The following is a 19,519-nucleotide window of genomic DNA, read 5'->3' on the forward strand; positions in this document are numbered from 1 at the left end:
TTCACAATCCATCCTCACACTAAAGCAAGCCACTAAACCCAGAATCGACTCGAAAACTTTCCCACACCATCTATAAATTCCCCCACCAACTTCAAGAACTATTATTCTGCAGATCTCTCAAGTTAGCTATTATCGCTATTTCCGCATCGCCCTGGCCTTCGGACCTTTTCCTGCAAGCCTATATCCACATATCGTATATGTCCTGATACATTTTGAGGGACGGAGCATTTAAATACCGCCCGGTTCATATTGACTACGATGTGGATGAGGCCCGGGGAAGATTGTTTAGGGCCTTTGCGAGGGGATACGAATTTGATTTTTGCTGATGCTAGCGAAATTGGGCGAGGAGAAAGAAATGAAAAGAAAGAAAGAAGATTCATCAGATTAGGATATGACTCGGTCGGTCTGTGTAGGCATCCTCCATTCGGAATTGTCCTTCGCGACAGAACAAGGATTCCAGAACGAGCATTTGCATTTGCATTTCGAAAGCATTTCGAAAGGGGAGAAAAAGGAAGGAAAGGAAAGGAGACATTTCTGGATACCCTCCACACAGCCAGCTCTTCCTCAGCGTTAATCAGTATTCACAAATATACTTCGAAGGAGCGTGGATGCCTAACTCGTTTAAAAATGGGTCTGAGATTGACAGGGATAAAATTAAGCGATAAAAATACAACTGACTTGACAATTGACTGACAATATGACTAGCAATCCGAAATCTTTCAGTTTCCGTCGGAACATGGATTCCAGGAGAGGCTTTGCAGATGAGCTTCTTCAAGAATGGCGTAAATATTCTGCAAAGCCTCTCCTAGGGTCGCATGTAATAAGAAATAGCGTGAACTTCTGCGCGAGGCTCCAAGATTTGCCCTCTCCATCTCCCACTCGAGCCAGCCTCCCTATTTTCTTCTGGCCAGAGGCCCCGTAGCCGGTATAATTGGATTGGCAATCTGATATCTTCCAGTTTTTGTTGGAACATGGATTCCAGGAGAGGCTTTGCAGATGAGCTTCTTCAAGAATGGCGTAAATATTCTGCAAAGCCTCTCCTAGGGTCGCATGTAGTAAGAAATAGCGTGAACTTCTGCGCGAGGCTCCAAGATTTGCCCTCTCCATCTCCCACTCAAGCCAGCCTCCCTATTTTCTTCTGGCCAGAGGCCCCGTAGCCGGTATAATTGGATTGGCAATCTGATATCTTCCAGTTTTTGTTGGAACATGGATTCCAGGAGAGGCTTTGCAGATGATCTTCTTCAAGAATGGCGTAAATATTCTGCAAAGCCTCTCCTAGGGTCGCATGTAATAGAAAATATCGTGAAATTCTGCGCGAGGCTCTAAGATTTGCCCTCTCCATCTCCCACTCGAGCCAAACCTCCCCATTTTCTTTCTGGCCAGAGGCCCCGCGGCCGGCGAGGATTCAAGTAGAAACACACCTAAGCCCGAGCAACAAAGTAAAGCGCCTAGTACATGTGAGCACGGCCCGGCCTCAGCGGAACAAACAAGTCCCCGTCCCCGTCCTCGCGCCTGCAGTTGCCAGGAGATTGATCTCTCCCTGCAGGAACGCAGAGGCCACACCTTCCTGGTCCTGGGGAAAAGTCAGAAAATTCCTGAGAACCGTGTAGGTCTGGGAGTGGTGGAATTTTTCACTCTTCTTACCTTTTCCGGCCGGGCCGGGAGGCATTCTTTTTGGCGGAGCCCGACCTCTGATCGCGGTAGGCGCATATATCTCTTCGGTGAAGTTGAAAGTAAAGGTTAGAGAGCTCAATGCCCGCTTCTAAATCTCGAATGAGAATGATCAGCCGACGAAACTACTGGTTAGGCCTATCATTGCGCTTCTGGGATGTGCGTACCTCTCTCTCCGGCATCAGCTTTTGCATAGCTACGAGGATATGCATCTTGCCCCCTTCCCCCTTCTTTCTCGGCAAATGACTCTCACAAGCGAATGTGGAGGTCATCCACTTTTTCGGGTAGGCTATCAGAAGCCTTTTGGAAATCATTCTTATCAGTCTCTGCTGCCCTAGACTTGTTAGATATACGCACACACAAAGATTTTGAGGGGGAAGTAAATGTCACAAAACTTACTGTATGTGGTTTCCATATCTGACACGCCCGAGGACGGCTGGGGTTTAACAGGTTTGGGATTGCTATCTAATGATACAGGATACAAACACGGAATACAAACACAGACTGAATAGATACACTTAACAAACACAGAATACAAACACCGACTCTCAGCAAACACAGACCCATTTTCCAACGCATCTTTCCATCACCGCCCACCATTTTCTAATGTCTGTGCCTTTACTAGAGCACCGGGTCTAAAGCCTCCCCTCAGATCCACTGCATTTTCCAACGTGGACTCGTCGATTCTCCAAGGAGAACTTTAGTAGAATAGGCGATGGGTTCTCCGAGATAAGTAGTTTGAATTCAACCTGGGGCCGAGTGGCCGATTACCCGGTTTCGGGTTTCCCAGCCACACAGGCAGCAAGATGGGTAATCTTGATACCTGTTCTGCCCCGAGATCTGCAAGCTTCCTATCATACAATGTCAATTCCCTCTCCTCCGGTCCAAGAAACCAGGCGAAGGAGATCAACTCTCCGTCTGGGATGCAGTTCTTTTGCCCTTTTAAGAGTCAGCAAGTCAGTCGACGTTCCAAAAATGGGGAATATGCAAGAGCCCGGAACGTACAGGAAAATAGCACCAGCTGGGCAGCCGTAAGGGGTGCCCGTCTCGGGTATCTGAAACCCTTGGCTGGAGTCGGCTGCTCCATGATGACTTTGTCTTTCATCTTAAGGAGGGCATCTTGCATGATCCCATCAAGATTTCAAGGAGCACCGGGATTGAGGTCGAAGTTGAGGTCCTGGCCATATAGACATATCAGTGAGGTCCTGGGATATGGAGCAAGACAGTGAGGTCTTGACCATAGAGACAGGACAGTGAGGTCTGACCATAGAGGCAGGACAGTGAGGTCCTGAGATATGGAGCAAGACAGTGAGGTCTTGACCATAGAGACAGGACAGTGAGGTCCTGAAATTTGGTACCGTCTTCCTGCACTACATCCCCTGCGTTCGAGATACGGAGAGGGTGACGTGATGATTTTATCTTCCCGTTGAGCTCGATTTGTCGTTATTGGTGGGCCGAGCCCCGGGAGATCGGTGTCTCAAGCAAAGACATTCGCCTGGCCCCAGTCTCGGTCGAGCTTGAGGAGGGCTTCCGGTACCGGTGCCAGCACCGATCTCCCGTTCCATAGGGCTCTTGCCGCCTGGAGCGGACGGCACAACAAGGGTTGCTATTCCCGCCAACGCGCTTAGAGTTAGCGATGCGAGAGACTCAACATTGTTTGGTCTGGAGGGGAGTAGGTATATGAAAGGGCTCTTCTTACCTTAGGAAGTTTCCCAAACAAAGGCATAGTCTTAGCCCGAATCTCGGTAGGAAGTTTTCCAAACAGAAGGACATGTATGTATATGTGTATTGATAGACGAGAGGGAGGAGTATGGTGGTCGATGGACAAGTATTTTGAATGTTGGATAAGGATATTGATTTCGGTTTGGATGCTGGATAAAGATTTGGATCTTGGATAAGGATATGGATGTTGGATAAAGATATGGATGTTGGTGTGGAAGCTGGTTGAAGATATGGATGTTGCTGTGAAATTTGGATAAAGATATGGATATCGGCTCAACCTTTGCACGGTATATGTGTGTGTGTGTGTGTGGTTGTCGCCAAAGAGATATGAGGTTGACCGCTGGGACGATCGGAGAGGAGAGGCGATATCGAGTGGTTTTCAGAGAAGAAAATGTTGTGCGACATAAGCTTTCGCCAGATAAGAGCGAATTTCGCGAGAGAAAGGGTGCAACTATGGTTTCTTGTTCGAAGGAGGATGTCGATGAAGGTGTTTCGAAGAAGGAGGAGGAAGAGCCAAGGGTCCGATCTGTACATTGAAGAAGAAAATGTCAGCGGTGCTTACTTTCTTGAGACTTGAAGAAAAAGGAGAGATTGAATCGGAAGCTGGCCTTGGTCTTCAAAATTGAGAAGCTGGGCATTGAAGTAGACGCAAGATAGGTTCGGAGAATGTAGGAGGCCGGGGGGGGGTTAGACTTACTGATTTGCGGCCTTTTGCTGGTCATTGCCAATGGTCGAGGACTTCTTAAAAGTTAGTTGCTTGTCACAACTTGTTTAGAAAGATGAAGGGAGCGTCGGAATCATCAGAGCTGCCAGCGCAGAAGCCAGAGACGTGGAGTTAAATGGAGAGCAGTGCCAGATCGATCTCTTAGAGAAAAAAGGAAAGAAAATGGAAAGAAAAGGAAGAGCTGACTTACAGACTCGCGGCCTCCTGCTGCCCATTGCAAGTGATTGAAGACTATTAGAATGTCAGTCGCTCGTCGCAATTCGTTTAGAAGGACAAAGAGAGCATCGGCATCATCAGAGCTGCTAGCGCAAATGCTAGAGACAGACGCGGAGTTGAAAGAAAAGCAGTGTCAGATTGATCTTGGGAAAGGAAAGGGAAGAGAAGGGAGAGGAAAGGGAGGGAAGGGAAGGGAGGGATGAGGAGTACCGACAGTCAACTGATTGAAGCAGGCCAATGCTGGAGCTTCTTGAAGGTTAGCTGCTGCTATGACCCTGCCTTTGAAGATGAGAAAGGTTGTCAGAGCCTCCAAGACTTGAAGCTGGGGCTGATGAATGTTGGGGTTGATGAAAGGGAGAGACTTTGTGGTGGTCGGGGAAAGATATAAGGGGAGGGGAAGTGAAGCTGAGGACGAACTTACTAGCGGCTGCCTCCCGGGGTCCGAGCTTGCCATTTCTGTTAATTCACAAGCTTCTAGAAGGTGAGCTGATACTCCATCTTGTGTTTGAGGGTGAAAGGAGCGTGTAAAGCCTTGAAATTTCCATCTGGAATCCTAGAAAGGAGGGAGGTGTGCTGTGCTCGCGTAATGAAAGAGAGGCGAAACTGAAGATGAGGATGGAGGAGATGAACTTACCATGTGCGGCCTTGTGTATAGAGATCGACCGGCCATTTCCAGTTGATTGAAGGGCTTCCCGGGTGTTAGCTGCTGTTGCAAATCGTTTTGAAAGGCAAATAGACATGCTGCTGCTTCTATATCAACAGCAAAGCAAAGTGCTGGAGGGGCGTGAGGAGGGGGGGGAGGGTAAGAGAGGATGTCGCCAAAGGAAAACCACGTTGAAGATGAACTTACTATTTGCCGCTTTTTGGAAGCCACTCCAGCCTTTCCTGTTGGTTAGAAAGCTTCCTGAGAGTAAGCTACTGCTGCGTACCATTTCTAAGAGCGCAGAGAGTAGATTCTGCCTCTGGAGCAGCAGCAAACGCGAAGTGTCAAAAGGCAGACTTGGCGAGAGGGGATCGGAAACCACAATTGGACTTACTATTTTCTGCTGTTCAGCAACCAGCCCAGCGTTTCCTGCTGAATGAAAAGCTTCCTGAGAGTAAGCTGCTGCTATGAACCATTCTCACAAGAGAAGAAGGCAGTTGCTGATGCTGTGGCAGCAGTAAAGTTCAAGTGGTGGAGGTAGTTGTTTCGCGAGTAGGAAGTGAGGGAGAAAGCTTTCTGCCGCGTCGGCGCGTCCTAAAGCTGAGATAGGATGGTCCGAGCTTTCCCAAGGCTACCGCTAGATCGTCCTTAAAGACACTAGATCATCTTCAAAGAAGCTAGATCGTTTTCAGAGACAAAGGAAGACGCTTGCTGCTTATAAATCCCTGATCTGGCGCAACCGTGAATTCACCGAGACAGACGCCGTGTTTGAATTGATTTGAAGATATGGATGTAAAGATAGGTATGGATTTACTTGTGTGCGGTCTCCTAGAGCTAGAATGGGCTGCCTAGAGTCTTCACAATGTAATCTACTACTGCTACATTGCCTTCAGAATTCAAGGAGGCTGCTACTTGTAGATCAAGCATAAACGTAAAGTCTCGGCGACAGAAGAAAGATCTACGTTTATCTAGGAAGAAGGGAGAGAGAAGGAGGATGTGCAAATGTGTAGTCTACGATATTGTTAAGTGGCAATGCTGGCCACTGGATTTTTCTGGAAGTCTCAGCTGCTGTAATATCACTTCCGCAGCTCTGTAGAAGGAGAGACAAAAAATTGGAAGCCAGTGTATTCCGTTGCCTCTCCGCAAAAATGGGGCCGGAGAAGAGGAAAATGGAGCTGGATAGCATACACTGACCGAATATCCACCCCATGCTAGAGGGATGTGGCCACTGCTGTTTTACCAACAAATAGAGCTTTAAAATGATGCTAGCTGCTCGTACCATCGCCCACGAGAGAAATGGGACACCCTAATGCCTGACATCAGCCTTTTCCAAACCTCAGGGACAGGCACAATGACTGCTCTTCCTGTCTACTGTCAGCGAGCAGAAGGAGAATATATACTGACCAGATTTTTCAAGGCTTTCAGAGTCATCAATTAACAGGGATTGAACCTCCGAAGGAGATTACATGCATGTTATATCAATCTTGGGGATGAAAAGAGCATGCAGAACATCATAGGTATCGTTGCAAAGACCTAGATACAGAGATGTGGGAAGAATACAGATGTGTAACACTCCGTCGCTGGGCAGAACCTGGAAATTGCATCATTAATTACTGATCACTTCCATAGAAAAAGTCGCCGCTAGCCAATTCAGCTTCTTTAATCAGCTGCTTGTAGATCGGGAGGGGTTTTCGGAACATTAGAACTGAAGATACTGTTCTATCTAGCTCGCAGAAAGCAAGAGATGGAGGAGGAGGAAGAGGAGGAGGGTATATCTAAGTAAAGCCCAGCCACTACTAACAGCTGCCCTCGCCCTGGTGAAGAAGCAGCTTGCTGACACCCCCTTCTTCCTCCATCTAAGCCATGTATCTGCAGAAGGCGTAACTCCACGTAGAATGCATGCTGTCTACAGGCCGACCTAGGGGATAATCGCCGCTTGCGGATGTTTTCCTCTCTTTTTCTTTTTTTGGGGGGGGGCGGTCATGGAATTATCTGGTTTTCTGATTGATGGTGTAGTTCATACACATCGTATGAATACTTCGTAGAGTCGATGCATCAATCAAGTATTTTACGGAGCTTGAGCCATAAAGAAGAAGTTCCCCCCAGCATGGTTTACTTTCAACAAGTCTGCTTGTTTATTTTTTAAAACACGTACCGGCTTGGGAAACTACAAATATTACATCGAGGTCTGTAAATTGTGTATAGCCTCCGGAATCTCGGCGCGTAGGGTTTGTTTCAAATGAGGAGCTTCAACTGAACCTTGAAGCTTCATTCATGTTTGGCACTCTTCGGAAAGTGGTGGGAAGGGTGAGGCTGCCACCACAATTCTCGCTTAACGCGTCGACGGCGAAAACAAAAATAAGCGCCGCGGCAAGACCTGAAAAAGCGCAAAAAACCCCAAAAAACAAAAGTTATCTCTTCCCAAGTCTCCGCCCAGTAGCCTCAAGACATATAGTCAAGTAAACGAATCTGAAGAAGAGGATCTTGGTCGGGGGACTCAACATGTCGTCCTTAGAGTATGGTAAACCACAACTCCCAGTCCGGGTGGGCAACTCACTGCGAAGGCCGCCGGTAACCGTTTCACGAGTAAGTTCATGGGGGAGTGCGAACACCCAAGTGCCCCATGAGGTCGAACAAGTGACCGAACATATTAAGTGACAGCAAAGTCGGTTGTATTGTTATATTAGTCCCCGAAAAAGGTTTTGCCGACGAGGCTGCGGAAGCGAGGCGAGGTGGGTGTTTGCGATGGAATGATATGGAATGTTCACCTTCTAAGTTCAGACGAGACTGGGCCGATGGGCCGGAGGATGATATAGGAACGCGGAAACCGTGCAGGATTTTTGAACCACGACGGAGACAAACCAACCTCGGTCGCGACCAATTCAAGTTCCTGAGACAACAAGTCGATGATATCTACGTGGTATTTCACCCTCCTCGTGGGGATATCTACCCTTCTTGATATTCGTCACCTTCAGCCCAGTTTGGCGTCCCGGTCCACCATCGAAATGGTGTATAAGATACCCCAACACCTCCAGAGGTCACGAATGCTGCGATGATCAAAGCTCAACAACATACGTGTGGGTTCCAAAAACGCAACTTCGGAGGATGGCAGGAGAAGCATTCTTGAAACAAGATTTGCCAGGACTCAGGCGCGTATAAAGGAGGATATAAGGCTCTATTTTAAGTCTGCAAGGTCGTTTTCTTTATTGCTCCGTCAGGAATCGAGGCTTTACGAAGATGAGAAGACTCGTCAGACTCTGCAGTATGTCCTTGGCATCTGAAAGTAGTCTTAGCAGAGCTAGGATCCCGAAGAGAGTGAGTTGGAATAATTCAGGCCTATATTTTCGAATAAACCATGCGCCTATCGTATTCTAGCAGCATACTTATTCTTCTCCTAATCACCGTCCCCACCACTCTCTACGCTCTACTCATTCTCAGATTCTCGAGCTCCATCCTCGTCCTATCCTCCCTCCTCTCAATATTTTTTCTCGCCCTTCTCCTCACGCGAACACGCGCCAGCAGCCTCGACATTATGAACATCCTCAAGATACATACTCCCACAAATCCAACAATTCTTCCTCCACCTCGTCACGCTATTATCCACCACGACTTTAACCTCATACAACAGTGGCGCCATATAATACCCCAGCGTCAAGTTCCTCTTGCCCAGCTTCTTCAGCACCTCTATACTCAAGTCAGCAAGCATTCCGCTCCTCTCGTTCCTCCGCCGGGTTACGACATACCATCACTCCCTTCGAACCCCCATACTAAATCCACAGCCAACATCCACAACAACAGATCATTCACCGCCGCCCTGGCGTTGGCGACAGTAACACTTCCCTTCTGCTCAGACACCTCGTCATACTCCTGATAACCCTCAACAGACTTGTCCCAAAAATCCAAGTCCGCCTTGCTCAACGCCCCGGTCTTGAACCCACTCGTGATCCGCGTGTTGAGATCAGCCCACGGGAAGTCTCCGGAGTAGATGCGTTGGAACTGCTTTACCACTTCAGCGTCGTCGAGCTCGACCACGTTGCGCAGACGCTCTTTGATGCGTGGGGAAGTTCTCTCTCCCGAGGTGGTGGGCGTGGCGGGAGAGGTGGCGGCCCAGTATTCGAGGTGGCCGGCGTAGAGCTCGGGGTCGAGGTTGTGAGGGTTCCATGGGATCGCGCGGATGATGCAGAATTTTTTGTCTTTGAGACGGGTGACCTCTGTTATCGTCGGCGGGCTGTCCGCGTTTAGTGGCTGCTCTCCATCTTGGAGGCAGAGGGCGCGGAGAACGAAGGGTAGGGGCTTGTTGTGTTTGGAAGTCATGATGGCCTTCTCTTCACCTGTTTTGTTGTTTATTCGAGCTTTGGAGGACCTGGCAGCATTTGTGTCGACTGCCGAGAATTTATAGAGCTGGGCCTGGCAGGTCATATACATGTGAGTCGGCAGGATCCTAACCATTAACGAGCAAGAAGACAATCACAGTCGAATTACAAACATGCTTGACTGTATATCTTCATATCCGGACCCGTGAATGGAAGTCACCAAGCACGAAGAGCTCCGCCCCAGCACGTCTTCCTCTACCTGCATCCTCTCACCAAGAACTACCGGATTCCCACAACCGCAACGCGTATAAAAGAAAAGTCACACCAGAACGATGTCCTTCCGCCAAGCCCTCCAAAGGTAGTAAATGCGAGAGGTCAACCGAGACTCTTCAGAATCACCACATGAGACAGATAAACCAAAGCCCATCTCTCTAACAGAAGGGCTCGATTCTGCGCATAAAACCGTCAGCCCATCACCAGCTTTCACCCGACCAACATCAGTCCCCTTCATCGCCCTCGCTCCTCCCACACCCACCATCCCAATTCTCAACAAACCCTCCCCACCCACGCCTGAGAAGCTGCAGATCCCCAGGGCTCACCCAGCAGCAATTCTAGCACGCAATAAACCGCGTGTGCTGGGACATAAACCACGACTGGTTCTACTGCCACCATCAATTCACAACCCAGCGCTCCAGGACCCGACCCCCGAGCGTCGTGGTGAATCGTGGTGGAAAAGAACACATAAATCTGCCCAGTATAAACCATAATATGATCCGAGGATCACCGCGGCCAGTCAGTGGACATGGCCGAGTGAAGTGGTTCCTGGACATCGAAAAGACTATTCGGAATCCTCTGCTGCGATTCATGGTCGGGTATATACATACATAGATATGAAGGTAGGTGTTAGGGTGGAGAAGGCGTATGCTGTATGTATCGAAAGGGTTTGATTTCTGGCGATAGATTCAAAGATATCTGTCAGCGGTGAAAGAATGGCTGGGTCGATGTTTGTAAAGCCTATTTACTCTGTAGGTTACTGTATGGTGTAAGGAGAACAGGCTGGTGTATCCCGATAGCACAAGGTGGATGGATGCTGCTAGACTAGAGGCATTATTGAAGACAGTCTCGACGTGTGGCGAGGGAGGATATTTAGATGGAATGGATGGATAACTGCATGGGTGTTCACAATATGATTTTCATTTATGTTATTGCATGTAAATTGATGTCTTTCTGGATTCTCGGATTGCCTCCAATGACCAGGCTCGTGACTTTCACTAGTGTCCACCTGCATCTGTTGGATCTTGGCTCTTCAGTAACGTGTGCTGCTGTTGTTGCTGACGTTGTTTGGAAACAGGCTCGGCTCGGCTCGGTAAAAAGCAACTTCGAGAAAACAGGGGCCGAGACGAGCTCTTCTGTTTACTTTTAGTAGTTTCCCTTTCATACCCCTTACCTATTCTCCCCTGTTCCCATCTCGCAACAAAACGACCAAAATATCCTATCCGGGACGACGAGATTCGCTTGCTCGATATTATTTACCATTTCATTGTCTCCGAGACGTTCTTAAATACAGTACTACAGCAATTCAAAACACCCAGAGTTTATCAATGTCGGCCTGAACAGCAGAAGCCTCTTCCTTCTTCACAATAGACAAAGCAAGGCAAGGAGATCAAATTGCATTCATTTATCTTGGGTAATTTTGCATATTTTGTTGTTTTTGTTCCACTTATTGTTTCTATGATTGCTGGAATACGTATAACCGTGCGCCAATAAGCCAAGCTGTCGACGGGTTTTCTCGAGATATCTTTTTTATAAGGTGGGCTGGGACTAGGATTTCTGACAGGTTGTCAATTGCCATGCGAGACTTAGGTCCTCTTAATTATTGTCGTGACTTGTGAGATATAGGAAGAAAATATTGCACTGGATGCTCGTAATGCAGAAGATGGCATGCGATTTTATCTAGACCGCTGAAAGTATTTTCCCCACGGCGGCTTGGAGATTGAAAACTATCTTCAAGGAAAAGAAGTCAGTAAGGTACCTTACCACTTGGCTGCTTTTTCGGTGGTCGAGGAGCTTACGAAGTACTTAGCCAGAGTGGATCTCGAGCATGAGATCTTTTGAAATACAGAGGAATACAATTGTGCCACGAGAGGCGATGGATGCAGATGCCTATACATGTTCGTACATATTCATTCCCACTTTATCCCTCATTCCATCTTTCCTCCGGTCAGCTCCTCCGCAATCTTTTTCATCCTAATTCCAGTTCTGGCAGAGGGAGGCTCATGGAACTTGACAATCGTCTTTTGAGTGCCATTCACAACCGACAACAGATCCATCACGGTTGGTGGTGCCTTCAGCACATTCCAGATATTGTCATCCAAATTGTGCGGTGCATGCGGATCCCGAACAAAGATCTCCTCAATCTTGGCATCCAGCTGTTCCTCCGTCGTAATGAAGTTCCGCGCATTCATATACAGAGTGTGCAGAGCATCCCGTCGCTCCTCCTGCCTCAGCTGTTCCTTCGCCCGTACCCGAGCCTTCTTCTCCGCGACCCGCATCTCGCGCTGCGGATCTGGCACCGGTCCAGACTGCAGGATTCGGTTCGCCTGCTTGATCGTGGGGTTTGTGAGACGTTCATCCTCGCGTTGGGGAGCATGCAGCGCCTGCTCTCGAAATTTGCTCTTGCTCTTGCTAACCCCCGCAGCGATCGCATCGTGCACCTTCTTCCGCTTGTACAACTCGACTAACCCCTCTCGCAGGTTCGTCCGCCTCGACGCTGCCATGCGGCGCTTCCATGCTACGAACTCGTTCGCGGGTTCGGACTGTGATGTAGGCTCAGGGGTGACAGCCGCCAGGTACTGGGGGGAAGTCTTGTCGCCAGCGCGGCGAGGGAAGATGTTTCGAGGAGGAGGAATGATGCCCTTCACATCGAGTTTGGGGCGGGCTTGGTGCTGGGGTGGTTTTGGAATCTCGATAAAGCCAGGGCTTTCTGGTCCTAGGAGGGCGAGCGAGGGTGTTGTCGAGAAGGACCGGATAGGAGTTGAGGCAGAGGGACATACATGCCTGTTCAATGCGCTGAGCGATGTCCTGGATAGTGAGGGAGGCATGGCTGCAGGACACCCGGGCAGGCCTCGGGTAGATGGAAAGGAGAGCTGGACTTGTTGTTGCCGTCGATATCTTGAAGCTCGATATCAGACTTGGTACAAATCTTTAGCGTTCTTGCACTTCAAGCCACAGCTTCAGCCACTTGTGGCGCTGGCTCACTCACAACCAACGCTTGGGCGCGTTTGGCTTAGCGCCATCTAGCCTCGCCAACTTTTTTCTTTTTTGCCGACGCTCAAAATTATCGCGGCTTCATCATCTTCTTTCCTCCCAAAACCCTCACCGTCACCACCACACCTCAAAGCCGCAGCCATGGGTCAGGGCAAGAAGGAGGCAAACAGGAAGGCGAAGGCGCCTGGTGACGGCATGGCCAATGTATGTTTGTGTTGCGTCCCAGCCCGGCTTTGAAGAATCTCATGAGTTGCATCGATGACTCCGGGTGCCCTCACTGCCTTCCAATGTCTCCCTACCATGTCCCACCGTTATATATACCCGCCATTGGAGCAATCCTGACTTGCAAATTAGGTGAAAGTCAAAGGAGAGAACTTCTATCGGTACGTTATCAATCTTGATTCCATGTTTGCTCACCGTCGCGCCTCATCTCGAAGTTCGGGCAGAGCTTATCCACTGAGCCCAAAGCTGACTGTCTCAATCAGCTCTGCGAAGAAGGCGAAACTTCTGAAGACTATGAACGATACCGGTACGGGTAAACATAATGCCGCCGGAGAATTGACACAAGCCGCTAAATTCCAGAGCAAATCTGTTCCCGTCGCAAGAATTGAGGTATGTCACACTGGTCACTATCTACACCTAGATATATCCTTGCATCTACGACAGGAGCTGCAGAGTCTTGGCTGATTTTTCAAAGCCGAATCGTAAGTGGTTTACAAACTCGCGAGTCATTGGCCAGGATGCTCTCAACTCCTTCCGAGAGGCCATGGCCGAGCGCGCTTCCGATCCATACTCTGTCCTCCTCAAATCGAACAAGCTTCCCATGAGCTTGATTCGAGACGGCGAGGGAAAGAATGGTATCAAGCAACACCAAGCCAAGATGACTGTCGAGGCTTCCCCGTTTAGCGATGTGTTTGGTCCCCATGCGCAAAGAAAGAGGGTCAAGATTGGTGTCAGCTCTTTGGAAGACCTAGCAGAGCAAAGCGTAGCCAACCACGACATATACCTAGAACGCCTCGAGCAAGCCCACTTGTTGAGTGGAAACTCGATGGAGGACAGAGAAGCAATTGGAGAGTCGGCGATCCCAGACCACGGATATGCCTCGAGCGCGAAAGAAGCTATCTTCAACAAGGGTCAAAGCAAGCGCATATGGAACGAGCTCTACAAGGTCATTGATTCCTCAGATGTTGTCATCCACGTCCTGGACGCCAGAGACCCCATCGGCACGAGATGTCGAAGTGTGGAGAAGTACATCAAAGAAGAGGCGCCCCATAAGCACTTGATTTTCGTTTTGAACAAGTGCGACTTGGTCCCTACCGGCGTAGCTGTAAGCTCAACCTCTATACCTTTCTTCCCTTTTCCCTCCCCTTCCCAGTTCCATCGTTAAGTCAAGGCGCCTTCTGCATTTCGCTTGCAAACCGCAATGGAAGATTGTCTGTTACAACTTTGGTAGATTGACTCCATCCTCGCCGCTCTTGGTCCTTGGATCTTGAGTAGACAGCTCACCGTCTTGGAGAGTCTGTCGCAAAGAGTTTGGTCCTGTTTCGTTTGAGTTGAAGGCCACTACCGCTTTCAGTAGTGGCTAGTAGTGGCTTTCTTAGTAATGATTCATACATCTCACCAAAAAAAACCACAATCTGCTTACACGTTCATTTGCTGACAAGTTCAGGCCGCATGGGTGAGGCACCTCTCGAAAGATTACCCCACACTTGCATTCCACGCCTCCATAACCAATTCCTTCGGCAAAGGATCTCTCATCCAACTTCTGCGCCAATTCTCATCCCTGCACTCCGACCGCAAACAAATCTCGGTAGGCTTCATCGGATATCCCAATACTGGAAAGTCATCCATTATCAATACACTCCGCAAGAAGAAGGTCTGTACAGTTGCTCCGATTCCAGGTGAGACCAAAGTATGGCAATACATTACACTGATGAAGAGAATCTACCTCATCGACTGTCCCGGTGTTGTCCCTCCAAGCAGCACAGACACGCCTCAGGATATCTTGCTCCGTGGAGTTGTAAGAGTAGAAAATGTCGAGCATCCGGAGCAGTACATCCCAGCTGTCCTAAGTAAGACAAAACCACAGCATATTGAGCGAACATACCAATTGAAAGGATATAACGGGCATATTGAATTTCTGGAACTACTTGCACGGAAAGGCGGAAGGCTGCTACATGGTGGAGAGCCAGATGTCGATGGTGTTGCCAAGATGGTGCTGAATGATTTCCTGCGAGGCAAGATTCCATGGTTCACACCTCCGCCTCTTCTCGAGGGCACCGAAGCAGAGAAGGGTATCGAAGGCCGCGCCGGAAGACTCGGCGAGATGGGCAAGAAGCGCAAGCGTGAGGATGAATCCGTTGCGGATGCCTTGGACCCAGACACATCGGTACTAGACCTCGACGGCGAGGAAGAATTTAAAGGCTTTAGCGATGATGATGACGAAGGTGGTGCTGCGCTAGATGATGTCGTCGGCGACGTCGATCAAGCCTTCGGGCTCGACTCGGAGGATGAGGACAGTGAAGCCGGGCCAGATGAAAAAGAGGACGATGCTGAAGAGGAAGACGATGCCGAAGCTGCGAAAGCGCAGCTGCAGGGCGCGTTACATGATGTTAATGCTGTGTCGAATCTTGGCGGCCGGAATCCTTCCAAGAAGAAACGTCAAAAGACTTGAGAGAGAGAGAGGTATAATATAAAAACAAATAACCTTGGCCAAAGTGATCTTTCTCTACAGTAACTGACCTCGTTCATGGACTCTTCTTTTATATATGTCCTTACATGTACACTCAGAATCGTAGTGTATGTGAGCTTTGAGGGCTGTGCTAAGGTAGGGAAGTGAATATATATATACATGTGTCGAAGTTTTGTATAATTCTCTTACTTAACATGTCGCCGTACCTTATAAGAGGTCTCAGGGTCTAAGCATTACGCTTTAGATATCCGCCCGACGTATACAAATACTACTATTACTACTACTTATCCAAGAAATATTTTTTTTAAAAAAAAATTGTAGGAAAAGCTGTCCCCGAACGCACCGCATTAGTCGAAAGCGAAACGGGGTCTTGGAAGGAGCACACATAACCTAACTAAACCAAAGACTTTATCCAGTTCGAGAAGTGTATATACATAAATAAAGGATGAATATTCGGTTCAAGATTTGCTAGATTGAAGAAGCCATGTGATAACAAACGCCGACCCCCCCGCCCCCCCCCCAAAGCAAAAGGCATTAAAATCACAGATTTTGAAGCCTAAAGGCCGTTTATATACATCGTTACTATATACTATGTATGTATGTACTTGGTATATACTATCTGGGATCTGATCGTGAGAGAGTGACCTACCGCAGACCCGCACATGCATATATATATATATGCAAAACGCCACGCTGGATGAAGAGAGAGAGAGAGAGAGAGAGAGAGAGAGAGAGAGAGAGAGAGAGAAAGGAAAGGAAAGGAAAGGCGGCAGAGAAAGGTAGCCAACCTTATCAGTAGGTGACCGTTACGCTGTGATTCCCGCCCGGAACAGCAATCGTCACTAGCCCCGTTGCCGTATTCAGCTCGTGCGCTTGCACCGCTCTCATCTTCCCATCGACACTGATCCCACGAGGCCTCCGGCTGATGACGTTGCTGTTGCTGTTGCTCCCCGGGAGCACGAGATTCCCCTTGGTCCCCGGCGGCGCGCCCCAGGCCACAGTGTACCCGCCCGGGACCAGGGCCCACTTCGCGCTGAACCTCCCCAGCGGCGTGGTGAAGCCGCCCTCGGCGAGCGTCAGGTCGCCGAACTGCGGCGCGAGGCTCCACTGGCTGCCGCCGGGCGCCGTGACGGTCAGGCCGAGGATGAAGCTCGTCAGCGCGTCCGTCGGGCCCGTGCTCCAGCCATGGGCGTGGCTGGTGTAGCTGTAGTCGTTCGCGTAGCCGTACGCGGCCCGGTAGCCGAAGGTGCCGTCGGACAGGTAGCCCTCGATGCAGGTGCTGGCTGTGCCGGACGGGTGGGCGAGGTACCAGCCCCAGGCGCGGCGGATGAGGTCGAGCGCGCGGCCGGTCTGCTTGGCGACGAGGTGGCCTTTGACCTCGAGGGATTGGCCGAGGCCGACGAGGTTGTTGGGGAGCTCGGGCGCGAGCGCGCCGATGCTGATCCAGTTTTTCGTAAGCGCTGTCGAGATGGAGGCCATGCCAGCGGCGGCTGGGATGGAGTACAAGAGGGCCAGGGCGTTTCCATCCTGCGGGTGAATGGAGCCATCGGTGTCGCTGTCTCTAAATGCACTGGCAGAATATTAGAAGTTGGGCTCGGAAAGCGAAATTAAGGAGCAATAGCTTTAGCGAGGGAGATAACATCGAAGCGGGGGCTGAAATAAAGTAGATAGGCCTTACCCAGCAGCAGCATCAAAGTTCAACCTGTTGACAGCGGTCTTTAAAGTTGCAGCCTCCCTTGCCCATCTAGTCGAGGACGCCGAGTCTCCGGCCCACGTCGCAATTTGACTTCCGGATGTGAGGACCTTGTACAGCAGCATGTTCGCTTCCGTGTTATGGCCTCCTTGAGACAAGCGACCCCAATCATTCGTCCCGGTTACAAACAAAAGCCCCGTGCTGTCAATCTTCCCAGTGATGAAAGCCATGGCTTTCTGGTACTTGGGATAGAAGTTGCTCAACCATTTCTGGTCATTGGTCCACAGGAAGTAGTCGTAGCTTCCTATCAGAGTCGCCATGTGGTATGTGTCCGATTCGTAAATGTTGATCCCGGGACCAGCGAAAGGAAATTCGCCAGCACTGGTCTATGCACGTGTAAGCTAAAACTGCGTTAAGTGTCAGATGATGCACTCACTTGATCGTTGTAAATGATCTGTAGTGTGTTTGCTATTCCATTCCAATCCCCCGTACTGACGAGAATGCTCGGAACTGCAATGCCAAGGTCGCCCGGCCAAACAGTGCGGTCCCGTTTGCTGCCATCGACATAGACTCCATAGCAGTTAGCGCTGTGTTAAGTGATACTTGGGGAGTTTTCTTGGGAGCCGAAGATTCCAGAAGCTTGGTAGAGACGAATGAAGGATTGTACGTACCTGTCCCACCCGTTGTACCGAGTGATAAGTCAAAGTCATTGCTCCAGCTTGAGCCTAGAATAGGAAATTGGCGGCCAGTATGTGGAGGGATGGCATTGGTCTGCAACGTGTAGGCTCCGGCGTACCAAATCTTGGTGAGAAGTGGGTCACTGCACGAAAAATAGCCCTGATAGGCTCGTAGATTGCTCCAGTTTGGTTGAATAGCAAGCTCGACGGATATGTCACGAATGTTGACATTGATTGAGCTGGAGGTCTGCGTAAACAAAGTCAAGTATCTGAAGCCACCACGAAGCTTCGCATCAGGCATGGTGTAATTCGATTCAGCGGTCGTCGTGACTGTAGCGAAGAGCGCTCCATCCGGATTGAAGGATCCGTTGGAGCTGTCTGATGCCTCGCCTGTCCAATTTCTGGCCTCGGTAAAAGCCAGACCAAGTTTTCCGGATCCAGTTGCGCTGTAGGTTACCGTGACAATACCTCCCACCTCCTTGCCAAAGTCGAAAATTAGTTGAGCGTTGTTACCCTTTAATGCAGCTGCCCCTGGAAATTTTGCTGAGGCACCGCCCGTGGGAGAGTAGAAACTGATCGGAGACACGGTTCTGCTTGCGGGGGCAAAATTGTACTGATCCCAGTCTCCAGCAAACGCTGCAGTTGCTGGTCCTGTGCAAGGTGTGTTTCTCCAACACGTGGCGGCAACGACTACAGATTTCTGTTGGGAGAGGATAGCTCCGAGAGCAATGAAGACTGCGCATGAAAACATGGTGGCTAAAACTAAGCAAGGGTCAGTAGGGAAATAAGCAAAATAGGTTCTCGTGCTAAATTTCATTCTGCCGTTCCAGAAGATCCTGTCAACGGGAAGGTAGATACATACATATCTTAGGTTCTGTTCAAAGGTATAGCATATCGACAAGGAGTGAAGAGAAGGAACAGTGTGCGCCTGATGGAAGGGAATGAACCAGGAGTTCCCTCTCCAGACATGTTCCCAGCCTGACATTTTATTTCTCTTCTGACTTGCAAGTAGGATTACGATGAGCTAATAACAACTGGCCAACTGGCCCTGCCGTCAGATGATGCCAGTGCGCTCTCGTTCCCATCCACAATATTGTGGACATCTTAGCTGCAATGGAGAGAAGATATCCAGCACGTCCCCATTACATCAGACGACAGCATCGAGAAAAATTCAACTTCCAAGATGGATGTCATGCTGCAGCTTGTGATGATCCTCTCTCTGTTGGTCCGTTTCGTTATGGAAGGCAATCATAATTTGTCAACGACGTTGTTCTGTCACTTTGAAATCGCATGGGAGACGCGAAATAGGAGGAGTCGTGCGTGGTAAGCGTGTCTCGTGTCTGACCCTTCGGATAGTTTCGTCATGAAGGGGATTAGCAACATGCTAGCTTCCCGTGTCTAAATCCGGGGAACGAAGGGCGGTGTAGAGTTGGCGTTTTAAGCTTAACGGCGGCCTTGGAAGACGAAACGGGGTGGCTCCGAGGTGTTGCTGGCGTGTGAAGGTCATTTGGAGATCATGTTGTATTGAAAGAGATACTGACCGTAACTCGGTCGAGTGCAGACCGAAGACCCGAAAGAAAGTGGTCAAGCAATATCGATGTCCTTTTCTTCATGGACCCGAGTATGCCGAGCAGAGGTCTGGCTATGAACAATAATCAGTGATCAATGATTCAATGATCATTGCGTTGTGCGAGCAGTTGGTCTGATCATGTGGAATGAGTAGCGTCGAGAGTCGAGAAATCGAGGGGTCCTGAACCCCAGGGCCTCCCCTCGTCTTCTGCACACTTTATCCCCCGAATTAGCGAGCCAACAAACAAGTTCCATCTGTGAGCCACGAGGATACTTTTTCACCGACCAAGTATCAGGCGAATCGCTGCCCGCGAGGCCGGGTGATATATTTG

At 49.5% G+C, this 19,519-nt stretch overlaps 6 protein-coding genes across 8 annotated transcripts; 1 reads left to right on the forward strand and 5 right to left on the reverse strand.

Annotated features, from left to right (window-relative positions):
- Positions 1-1,448: 1,448 nt before the first annotated feature.
- On the reverse strand, positions 1,449-2,776 carry L3040_005114 (uncharacterized protein; the record flags this gene model as incomplete). 2 transcript variants are annotated; one of them, XM_066157227.1, is made up of 6 exons in its annotated part: positions 1,449-1,573; positions 1,645-1,762; positions 1,839-2,000; positions 2,071-2,088; positions 2,495-2,610; positions 2,677-2,776. In XM_066157227.1, 6 exons carry the CDS (start codon positions 2,774-2,776, stop codon positions 1,449-1,451), a joined length of 639 nt encoding a protein of 212 aa, XP_066011544.1. The 2 variants fall into 2 exon arrangements, with proteins under 2 accessions (XP_066011544.1, XP_066011545.1); XM_066157228.1 differs by having other exon boundaries at positions 1,839-2,005; positions 2,071-2,136; positions 2,443-2,610.
- Positions 2,777-3,148: 372 nt separating this feature from the next.
- Positions 3,149-5,265, reverse strand: L3040_005115 (uncharacterized protein; the record flags this gene model as incomplete). 2 transcript variants are annotated; one of them, XM_066157230.1, is made up of 9 exons in its annotated part: positions 3,149-3,277; positions 3,371-3,412; positions 3,846-3,919; positions 4,091-4,131; positions 4,308-4,348; positions 4,548-4,694; positions 4,755-4,804; positions 4,968-5,021; positions 5,184-5,265. In XM_066157230.1, 9 exons carry the CDS (start codon positions 5,263-5,265, stop codon positions 3,149-3,151), a joined length of 660 nt encoding a protein of 219 aa, XP_066011547.1. The 2 variants fall into 2 exon arrangements, with proteins under 2 accessions (XP_066011547.1, XP_066011546.1); XM_066157229.1 differs by lacking the exon at positions 4,548-4,694.
- Positions 5,266-8,451: 3,186 nt separating this feature from the next.
- Positions 8,452-9,290, reverse strand: L3040_005116 (uncharacterized protein; the record flags this gene model as incomplete). The annotated part of the gene is made up of 2 exons (XM_007296172.2): positions 8,452-8,660; positions 8,720-9,290. The coding sequence occupies 2 exons, from the start codon at positions 9,288-9,290 to the stop codon at positions 8,452-8,454; spliced, it is 780 nt and encodes a 259-aa protein (XP_007296234.2).
- A 2,200-nt stretch (positions 9,291-11,490) lies between these two features.
- Positions 11,491-12,390, reverse strand: L3040_005117 (uncharacterized protein; the record flags this gene model as incomplete). Its single annotated transcript, XM_007296174.1, has 1 exon — positions 11,491-12,390. The coding sequence occupies one exon, from the start codon at positions 12,388-12,390 to the stop codon at positions 11,491-11,493; it is 900 nt and encodes a 299-aa protein (XP_007296236.1).
- A 307-nt stretch (positions 12,391-12,697) lies between these two features.
- L3040_005118 (uncharacterized protein) lies at positions 12,698-15,230 on the forward strand (the record flags this gene model as incomplete). The annotated part of the gene is made up of 5 exons (XM_007296175.1): positions 12,698-12,760; positions 12,911-12,939; positions 13,042-13,168; positions 13,254-13,883; positions 14,226-15,230. The coding sequence occupies 5 exons, from the start codon at positions 12,698-12,700 to the stop codon at positions 15,228-15,230; spliced, it is 1,854 nt and encodes a 617-aa protein (XP_007296237.1).
- Positions 15,231-16,040: 810 nt separating this feature from the next.
- On the reverse strand, positions 16,041-18,369 carry L3040_005119 (uncharacterized protein; the record flags this gene model as incomplete). The annotated part of the gene is made up of 4 exons (XM_007296176.1): positions 16,041-16,818; positions 16,927-17,327; positions 17,378-17,511; positions 17,613-18,369. 4 exons carry the CDS (start codon positions 18,367-18,369, stop codon positions 16,041-16,043), a joined length of 2,070 nt encoding a protein of 689 aa, XP_007296238.1.
- Between the last annotated feature and the right edge of the window lie 1,150 nt (positions 18,370-19,519).

The sequence above is a fragment of the Drepanopeziza brunnea genome (genome assembly GCF_022702325.1).
Source record: "Drepanopeziza brunnea f. sp. 'multigermtubi' strain 214-2 chromosome Unknown ctg8, whole genome shotgun sequence".
Lineage (NCBI taxonomy): Eukaryota > Fungi > Ascomycota > Leotiomycetes > Helotiales > Drepanopezizaceae > Drepanopeziza > Drepanopeziza brunnea.